Source organism: Nylanderia fulva, unplaced genomic scaffold (assembly GCF_048542155.1).
Source record: "Nylanderia fulva isolate GAGA-0341 unplaced genomic scaffold, ASM4854215v1 Scaffold173, whole genome shotgun sequence".
Lineage (NCBI taxonomy): Eukaryota > Metazoa > Arthropoda > Insecta > Hymenoptera > Formicidae > Nylanderia > Nylanderia fulva.
Window position 1 is genome coordinate 224,570 of NW_028189979.1, and position 10,485 is coordinate 235,054.

The window sequence follows — 10,485 nt, forward strand, 5'->3', positions numbered from 1 at the left end:
GTGGTACAGGGAAAAGTTTTCTAATTGAAACGATTAAACATTGGATCAGAATAAATTTGAAAAAAACGACTGCCATATCTGCTCCCACGTGTATCGCAGCATTCAATATCGATGGCTTGACAATCAATAGAATGTTTCAACTACCGGTTAGTCATGAATCTACACCAAAATATACGCAATTGTCAGACATGGTCTTGAAAATTTTGAGAGACAAATTAAAGAATGTCGAATTATTTATAATCGAAGGAATTACATGTAACAATGCAATGATGGATTTAGGAACGACTGTATTCAGTGATGGTCAAGCCTATGTAGGTTTGTCACGAGTAAGTAAATTGGAAGGCCTACCTTTGATAAATTTCAATCCAGCATCAGTTAAAGCAAACTCGAGAGCCATTGTAGAATATAATCGACTGAGATCTATATTCAAATCTGAACTGCCACAAATCAATCCGTCCGAGAAAAAGGTTGTGAAAATGTACGATCGTCAATGGGATATCCCTAATATCATTGATGATATGCAGAATTATGATTATGAGGAACCAGAAAGTATAGTTACGTGGAAAATATATGGCCTTTGCAATAACGATGCTGTTTTGTGTTACGCTAATGTAATATTACAATGTGCGTTTCATTGCGTACATATTAGGCAACAAATACTGAAAAATAAAGCATCGAATGCATTGATTGATGCTATCTGCGCGTATGGTGAACGTAAATATTGCAACATTCAAGCGGTTAGAAGATCTGTCGGAAAACGCTTCGAAGAACGAACACAACAAGATGTTTCGGAATTTTTTACGGCTCTAATGTCGACGTATTCCGACATCAATGATGTATTGAAACTCGAATTAAAGCACGTAACATGTTGCTCGAATGTCAAATGTAATTACAATGTAACTAAGCTGGAAAGCAGTAGTTTGTTAATATTACCTATACATTCGACATTAAAAAGGAAAAAAGGTGTCACTCTACAAAGTTTGATTAATGTAGAATTTTCTAAATGGGAAACGATAAACGGCAATTGTAACGAATGTAAGGGCACCGTGTTGAAAAAGAAAACCGTAATTGAATCAACTTTATCCGTCGTAGTAATACAGCTCAATTTATATACATTTATAAACGGTGCTTCTGAAAAAATTATCAACAATCGAATGACCGCCGTGCCGACGAGTAATATCACGATTAATAAAAAAAAGTACAAGTTAATAAGCGTTATATTTCACGAAGGTAAAGAAATGAATCGTGGTCACTACACGTGTATGTTGAGAGCTGACACAAAATCGGAATGGTATTACTCTAATGATATGGAAGTGTTCAAGAAAAAATGGCCCAAAGGAGCACAAGGGGCATACATATTGTTCTTAGAACAGATTAAATAATGGCGCTGTAAAAAGGCTGCCGTAAACGCTACATTAAAACATCAACTGTTCTAGCGCTGTATAAAAGTTGCCGTAAGCGCCAAAATAAAATATCGGCTGCTCTGGCGCTTTATAAAAGCTGCTGTAAGCGCTGCATTAAAACGAGTGCAATAAGTTTCTAATTTGACCTAGGCTTCATGACATTTCAAAAAGTATCATCAAGAAAAAAATTATCAGACAGAAATATGTATGTCGTGTTAAAATCGGAGAGACGAAGAAAAATATATGGTTGCGTTCTCACGAGAATGGGCGATGGAGGGGCCCATTCTTTATTTTCAATATTCATACAAGAATATAAATTCATTCTGTTGCAATTGAAATAAATGTGCAATGTATCGTTAAAAGTTATTACAATTATACAAACATTTACATATATGATTAAATAAAATATTATATGTATACTATAATATAATTATATATTTTATATATGTACATATATACCATATATTTCAATTATTTTGAACTGTATTGCATAAATTGTTACTTATACAAAGTTATGTGATAAGAATCGAAAATACATATATTTGTGATACTTGAATTACTAGAAAGCTGCTCTACATATCTGTACTTTAAAAAGTAAGTGATATCTTAAAAAAATCATAAAAATAAAAAGGTCAGGCCATGTTCAAAAGAAGGTACTCAAAAATTTAAACGATCTAATAATAAATTATCACGAAAAGTAACTGATATGTTATTCAAGGTGCCAGTTCAAAGTGAACATACGTAAAGTGTATATTATCTAAATTTAGTAATAATATATTACCATGAAAAGTAACTGTGATATTTTATTCAAGGTGCAAGTTCACATTGAATATACATACATATTAGTAAAACTGATTACAATTTGATTCTAGAAAATAAGTGCGATATGTTATTCTTAGTGCACAAAATATAATAGTCGTTTATAGAGATTTGATTTGAAATTCATACTAGCCCGTACAATGAAAAATAATTGCTCGTAATTCCAGAGTACCAATTTGTTAATGACTCAGAAAAATAACATGGCGGCCTGCTCTCAAAAAACTTTCGATGGGTAGAATAAATAATTGAAATAAGAGTTGTGAAAATTGTATAAATTAAAAACCTCCAATCTTTCTTTAGTAAAATTTCGAATTTTCGTATCAACTTCCGATTTGTGTTATACCGTATTTTCAGGGAGTAAGTTATTGATCAGAAAACTTTGCCTTGTTGCTTGAAACGGGTGTATATTAAGTAAAATTTATAAATGTACAGTTCTCAGGTCAACTACAATAAAGCTATACGCTTAAAAAGTTTATTGATTATTTGTCGTAATATACAATAAAAAATTACATATTAATTATTCAAGATACAAGTGAGAAATAAATATCATTAAAATATACAAAAAAAATTTATCAATTTGACTCTGAAAAGTAAGTGACATGGTTCTCAAAGTGCAAGGTTTCATTTGACTTACAATTTTCTTCAGAAACACAGAAGAAAAAGGTATTTGTATATAGTTTTGTATATTCACTTCGTTGTGTGTGTAGAGCTTTTAAAAATACGTTGAATCCTTATTTTAATCTAATCTTCTTCTAATGTAATACTTTTCGTATTTCAAATGTTGTAGTAATTATTCTGTAAGAGCTTCGACATTATTTCTAAATGGACATCGAGAAACATCATAGTTTTTTGAGAGCAGGCCGCCATGTTATTTTTTTGAGTCATTAACAAATTGGTACTCTGGAATTACGAGCAATTATTTTTCATTGTACGGGCTAGTATGAATTTCAAATCAAATCTCTATAAACGACTATTATATTTTGTGCACTAAGAATAACATATCGCACTTATTTTCTAGAATCAAATTGTAATCAGTTTTACTTATATGTACGTATATTCAATGTGAACTTGCACCTTGAATAAAATATCACAGTTACTTTTCATGATAATATATTATTACTAAATTTAGATAATATACACTTTACGTATGTTCACTTTGAACTGGCACCTTGAATAACATATCAGTTACTTTTCGTGATAATTTATTATTAGATCGTTTAAATTTTTGAGTACCTTCTTTTGAACATGGTCTGACCTTTTCATTTTTATGATTTTTTTAGGATATATATATTGTGACGTGACATTTTTTTTGTCCGTCACAAGGGCCGAAGGCCCGGCCGGGAAGGCGGGAAATTTGGGAACTTTTGCTCTCTCGCCAACCTTTGAGAGAGAGAGAGAGCACCCGAAAAATAATTTTTGCGTTTTTATCCGCGTAGGAGGATGCGCCCCGCGCATCCGTTCCGCGAATTACTTTTATTTATAATTTTTGTTTAAGCGATTTTTGCGTTTTTGGCGAGCAATTTTGCATAAGGTACGTGTCTCAACCGGAGAAGCCGAAAGAGAGAGAGAGTGAGAGGACGGAAGTAGTGATACAAGGCGGGTTCTAACTCAGGGCCCCTGAGCGGGGTGCGGGGCGAGGGGATATCTTGAGAGTGGGGGGGATGACGTCACGCTGGACAGGGGTTTATGACGTCACGCTGGGCAGGGGTTTATGACTGCCCGAATTTAAAAAAGGGGCACTCCAAAATTCATAAAACCCTTTTTTTCTTTGGGACATTTTATTGTTTCGACATACGGAAGAGAATTGAGATTTTAGCGCCAACGTTGCGACGAACTGTCAAAATGTTATTTATAGGCGGTACGAGTGTAATAGCGCTGACGTTCGGCAGCTTTGTATCCTCGCGGAAAATCTCCCATAAACGGGAGAGGAACAACTTCCTTATTTTTTTTAATTGCAACACATTGGTGCCAACGTTCGCGGGATGCGGGGCGAGGGAATATCTTGAGGGCGCGGGGGATGATGTCACGCTGGGCAGGGGTTTATGACTGACCGAATTTAAAAAAGTGCACTCCAAAATTCATAAAACCCTTTTTTTTGGGGCATTTTATTGTTCTGACATACGAAAGAGAATTGAGATTTTAGCGCCAACGTTGCGACAAATTGTCAAAATGTTATTTATAGGCGGTGCAAATGTAAAAGCGCTGACGTTCGGCAGCTTTGTATCCTCGAGAAAAATCTCCCATAAACGGAAGAGAAATATCTTCCTTTTTTTTTTTACAACACATCGGCGCCAACGTTTGGCTGCCTTACTCCTCCACACATAAAACGGCAACGCGAAACTATTTTTTGGGATACACCAAATGCTAAAAAAAAAGGATACAGAATTAGGTGAAAATATATAAGGAGGATGAGAGCGCGTCAAGCCATAGTACGATTTTGAGAATGCATAGATGCAGTAGTGCAAAAGTTTAGTGATTACTTTCTTGTGTCAGTGGCATAATAGTGTTTAGTGATTACTTTCTTGCGTCAGTGGCATAATAGTGATTAAAAAGAAAAAAACATGGAAAACGCGGAGCATATTGAGCGCAATTTATTGAAGCAGTCCCGCCAAGTCGCCACCTTGGGCAAATGTTTAGAATGGTTGCAACAGTGCGACGAATTTATCGCACAACTTGAAGAATGCAACCGTGTCAAGCGTCCGCAACTCTCAATCGGACATAGACAATTTATGGTGGCTACAATAGTGCGACTCGAGGGTGTAAATATACGCTTGCAGAGACAATATATGTATATTGGTGGTGAATAGAGTGGCGGTGGCAATATCGACGACAACAATAACGTGCAAAAACTCGTTTGGCGCGAAATTGATACGGCGTTCGAGAGTCGTATACTGACCGGTGCGGTAATTAATACAGACTACATCAAACCGCGACAATTTTTAGAAAATGCTAAAGACATTGTAATTGAGAACGTGCAAAATATGTTGCAGAGACACATCAGTGTAAAGATGAACACTATATTTAATGGTGAGTTCGTATCTGGTGATAACCGTGCCAATAAAAGCGTCAATACGAGAAACTTTGAATTCTTTCGCACGTCTGATTTACGCGAGTGATACGAGCGCCGCGTTATCGAGCCCACGCTAGCATCGCTAGAAGAGTTTCAGGAACGCGATAGCGGTTGGGCATTGTCGCGAATAATCGACTTAACTGTAAATATAAATAAGTACAATCCAATGCGCGCGGGATGTCGTATCAAATTACCGCGAGAAATTGTGACAAAAAGAGCGGTGGTTAATGTGCAATCAGCGGACAATGCGTGTTTCGCATGGTCAGTGGTGGCCGCTCTTTACCCTGCTGAAAGAAACACGGGTCGAGAATCCTCTTATCCACATTACACAACAGTGCTGAATCTCCAGAACATTGAGTTTCTAGTGATTATAAATCAAATTAAAAAGTTTGAACTTGCAAACGACATCTCCGTGAATGTGTACAGCATCGAGAACAACATTGTCCCGTTACGTCTTTCAGAGAAAAAAAAGACAGACACGTCAATTTGTTGTACGTGCAAGACGAAAACAGCGTTGGACATTTCGCTTGTATAAAGAATTTATCTCGACTTGTCAGTGCGCAACTGAGTAAAAAGAAATGTAGAAGATATATCTGTGATCGGTACGTATATATTTATTAAACTAAAATTTAAAAAATAATTTTTAATTAAAATTATAATTTTTTATTTTTACAGATGTTTACACTATTTCAATTCGGAAGCTAAGTTGCAGACGCATACTGTAAACTGTGGAAAATTAAATAACTGCGCTATCCGATTACCGAGCGATAAAGACAAGTGGCTCAGCTTCAACAACTACAACAGAAAGGAGCGGCTTCTGTTCGTGGTGTACGCCGATTTGAAATGCGTTTTGAAAAAAATGGAAAAAGAAAAAACATATCAACACCATCAAGTATTTAGCCTTGCTTACTATGTACATATATTGCTCGTACGACAATTCGTTATCTATATATCATTCCCGCCGTAGTGTCGATTGCGTGACGTGGTTTGCCGAAGAACTAAAAAATTGAGCAATACGTGTAAAAAATATTTTAAGTACAAACGTCCCCATGGTATATTTAACATCTGACGAGTGGGCAAAACTTCGCAGCGCAACGCATTGTCACATATGCGAAAAACCGTTTGAGCAAGACGATGCACGCGTTTGCGATCATTGCCATCTCACCGGACGGTACAGAGGTCCCGCACACTCAAATTGCAATTTAAATTATAAAGAATCTTTTTGTATTCCGATAGTTTTTCATAATCTGTCCGGTTACGACGCGCATTTCATTATCGAGGACATAGCCACAGCGTTCGAAGGGGGAATCGAATTACTTCCGATAACGAAAAAAAAAATACATTTCATTCTCGAAAACTGTTAAATTGACGCAAGACAACAATTCAAAAAATCATATTAAATTACGTTTCATAGACTCATATAAATTTCTCAGTGCTAGTCTTGACAAATTGGCATTTTTCTGAATAAAGACAAATTCAAAATTTTACAATCACAGTTTCAAAATTTACCTAGTGAAAAATTCGATCTTTTGACACGGAAAGGCGTCTTTCCATATGAATATATAGACTGTATCGACAAATTGCAAGATGCATGTTTACCACCGCGCGAATCATTTTGCAGTTCTTTAACCGGTGAAAAAGTATCCAAGAGTGATTATACACATGCCAAGAACGTATGGAACCGATTCTCCCTTCGAACGCTAGGCGAATATAGTGATTTATATTTAAAAATTGATGTCTTGTTATTGGCAGACATATTTAAAAATTTTCGCGACAGTTGCATAAATAGTTATAGGCTTGACCCTACGTATTACTATAGTCTTCCGGGATATACCTGTGACGCCATGTTAAAATATACAAATATAAAATTCGAATTATTAATAGACATTGACATGGTTATGTTTATCGAACGGTGTATACGCGGCGGTCTTAGTCAATGCTCAGGTCGATACGCACATGCTAATAACAAGTACATGCAATCGTACGACCCATCGAAACCGTCATCCTACCTCATGTACTTAGATGTAAATAATTTGTACGGATGGGCAATGTGTCAACCATTGCCGTATGCCAATTTTCGATGGGTCGACGATGTATCGAATTTCGACATCTCATCTATCGCACTCGATTCACCTACAGGTTATATCCTCGAAGTAAATTTAGAGTATCCGCAACATCTTTATGATGCACACATTAATCTACCGTTTTGTCCGACATGCGACAAGCCGCCCGGCAAACGGGAGTATAAGCTCCTCGCAACGCTTTACGATAAAAAGCGTTACGTGATACACTACTGCAATTTGCAGCAGTGCACGCGTCACGGGCTTCGCGTTACAAAAATATACCGCATACTACAATTTACTCAATCAGCATGGCTTAAAAATTATATCAAACTTAATACAGAGTTTAGAACACAAGCAAAAAATAATTTTGAAAAAAATTTATATAAATTAATGAATAATGCGGTATTTGGCAAAACGATGGAAAATGTACGTAATCATGTGGATGTAAAATTATTAACAAAATGGGACGGACGATACGGCGCAAAGACAATGATCGCGAAACCCAATTTTCATAGTACAAGCATATTTTCGGAAAAGTTGGTTGCCATAGAATTACGAAAACTCGAGGTAAAACTATATAAACCAATCTATGTCGGCATGTGCATACTCGACATATCGAAAGTATGTCTTTATGAATTTTATCATGAATACAAACCGCTCTATCGTGACAAATGCCGGGTAATGTACACCGACACAGACAGTTTAATATACCACATTGAATGTGAAAACGTCTATAAAAATTTGAAGCGTGATATCACTCGATTTGATACAAGCGATTACGCTGTGGACAATGCGTACGGTATACCGCTTGAGAATAAAAAAGTGCCAGGTCTGATTAAAGATGAAAACAACGGCGCGATAATGACCGAATTCGTCGGCCTTAGAGCAAAAATGTATGCTTTGCGGGTCGATGGTAAAAAAGACACTAAAAAAGCAAAAGGTGTCAAAAGTAACGTCGTAGCGCGTAGTATAACATTCGACGATTATACACGCTGCCTTAATGACGAGATTGAAATGATACGACAACAATCTTGCATAAGATCGAAATTGCATAAAGTGTATACCATCCGCGAGACAAAAATTGCTTTAAGTCCCTACGATGACAAGCGGTATGTCGTACCTGATTCGACCGACACTTTACCATGGGGACATTACCGAATACCGTTGTAAATAAACTATATTTAATATATGTATTTCATATTTTTTATAAATATTGTAAGGAAAGAATGTATTAAAAAGAAAAATTTAGTATATTTCAAATTCTTCATATATTTATTTTTATATATGTTGTACACATTGTATATTTTTTCTTTTTTTATTTTTGATTAATTAATAAATACAATCTGTATGAATTAAATCATATTGTTCTTATGTATCCAAGAATTGTGTGAATTGTCAAATCTCAACCATTTCACGTAAACCTCGTCACCTCTCTTGCGCAGTACTTTTTCCACGAGATACACGTTCGGATAATTTGCACGATGCAGCTCGTGCTCGTAAAACGCTCCAGCGATAGATTTCTTGCGATAATCCTCGAGTAGATAGCTCACAGGATAAGTACGCTGCACTTTTACAATTTTAAACACCTCGGTTGTCCAATTTGGCGTGTATCCCTTCTCGAAAAGTTGTTTGTACTTGCTAATGCGTACCTGGTCACCTACTTTGAACTTTGCCGGACCCGCGATTTTTACATGATTGTACACGGTAGCCAAAAGTCTTTCAGCGATCGCGGGAGTAACATCGGCAGGTCGCATACCAATCGTTCGATGCTTGCGTGCGTTGTAATCCGATACGAGACGCGGCAGCATGTCAATCAACTTGTAAGTGCCATTCAGCGTAAACATCTTTCACATATCGTTCTTTAGCGTGCGATTAAATCGCTCGACGACCGACGCCTTCAATACCGAATATGTAGAATAATGATTAATGTCATGTTTTCTTAGAAGCCGTTGCACATCGGCGTTGTAAAATTTTTTTCCGTTATCGGTTTGCATGTTTTTCGGGCATCTCTTGCTATCTCAAATTATCTCTGGCGATTGCGTCAGTTGTCTCATTTCCTCCTTTATTCTTGAGTAGTACAGCCCACGCACACTTGTTCAACACATCGATGACGGTGAGTATGTAGTGGTAAGCTCTGTTGAAACGGAAGTACGGACGCATCTCGACAATGTCGGCTTGCCACAGATCATCGTATCCCCGCACTATGACATGTCTTCGAGGGAAATTTGTTCTTGCTGGAGCATGCAACTCGTTTACCATCTGCCGTCTCTCCAAACTATACTGCTTGTTGTTCTTTTCACTATTCATTTTGGTTTTTTCGCGTTTTTGCCACGTTCTTTCGAGTTAAATTCTCGTTCTTTCAGGTTAGATTCTCGTTCTTTCGGGTTAGGTTCTCGTTCTTTCGCGTTCTTGCCTCGTTTTTTTAGGTTAGGCTAGCCGTTCACTCACGTCCTTGACAGTTTCGAAAATCGTTCTTGACTCGATCGTAGCCTCGTCCCACATCGTTTCTGACCCGTTCGAAGCCCACCCTGGCCCGTTCGCAGCCTTTAAGTACTTGTTCGTAGCCTCGTTCGCAACCCTTAGTGAGTTGTGTGTAGCCTCGTTCGCAGCAGCCGATACGCCGTTCACTGCTAGATTTTTCACTGCTCGACTTTTGACTGCCGTTATCAGCGGTCGTATAACTACCGTCGCTGCTCATTGTAGATTAGTAGTACGCTGATAATCCTTCGTAGCTGTTTAACAACTGTTTACAACTATTCCTTCTAGCCGTTTGTGTGATAGACGTTTCTGAGCCAACCGTTTATTAGATGTTTGTTTCTGAGATAGTGTTTGTCGCACGCAGAAGCTCTTTTATCACAGTCTCCAACGCTCATACATCCTTCTCTAACGCAGTCAGCTTCTCATCTGACTCTTTCTGTTGGGTCATCAATCTTTTAATACAGGATTCCACATACAGTTTGTTGGCGGCATCGGTGTTAGCCTCAGGTTGCGCTACACGGCGAATCTTGCGCGATCTTGCGTCATAGTCCGTAACGACGCGACATAGAGCGTTTTCATGCACGTAACTTTTCACTAATCTATTCCAAGGACCGCTTGTACCGGTTCCATCATTTCTTGGTTCGAATAATCC

The 10,485-nt window shown here is 37.4% G+C and overlaps 2 protein-coding genes across 2 annotated transcripts; one reads left to right on the forward strand and one right to left on the reverse strand.

Annotated features, from left to right (window-relative positions):
* Positions 1-8,036: 8,036 nt before the first annotated feature.
* LOC146723708 (uncharacterized) lies at positions 8,037-8,525 on the forward strand. The gene has a single exon (XM_085481319.1). It carries the CDS (start codon positions 8,037-8,039, stop codon positions 8,523-8,525), a length of 489 nt encoding a protein of 162 aa, XP_085337445.1.
* Positions 8,526-8,707: 182 nt separating this feature from the next.
* LOC146723709 (uncharacterized) lies at positions 8,708-9,199 on the reverse strand. Its single transcript, XM_085481318.1, has 2 exons — positions 9,047-9,199; positions 8,708-8,917 (listed from the first exon to the last, which is right to left on the reverse strand). The coding sequence occupies exons 1-2, from the start codon at positions 9,197-9,199 to the stop codon at positions 8,708-8,710; spliced, it is 363 nt and encodes a 120-aa protein (XP_085337444.1).
* Positions 9,200-10,485: the final 1,286 nt, after the last annotated feature.

Coding starts and splice junctions, on each gene's coding strand:
- LOC146723708 (XM_085481319.1), top strand. CDS start 8,037: ATGTACACCGACACAGACAGTTTAATATACCACATTGAATGTGAAAAC.
- LOC146723709 (XM_085481318.1), bottom strand. CDS start 9,199: ATGTTTACGCTGAATGGCACTTACAAGTTGATTGACATGCTGCCGCGT. Junction 8,918..9,046: donor TGGCTACCGTGTACAATCAT/GTAAAAATCGCG, acceptor GTAAAAGTGCAG/CGTACTTATCCTGTGAGCTA.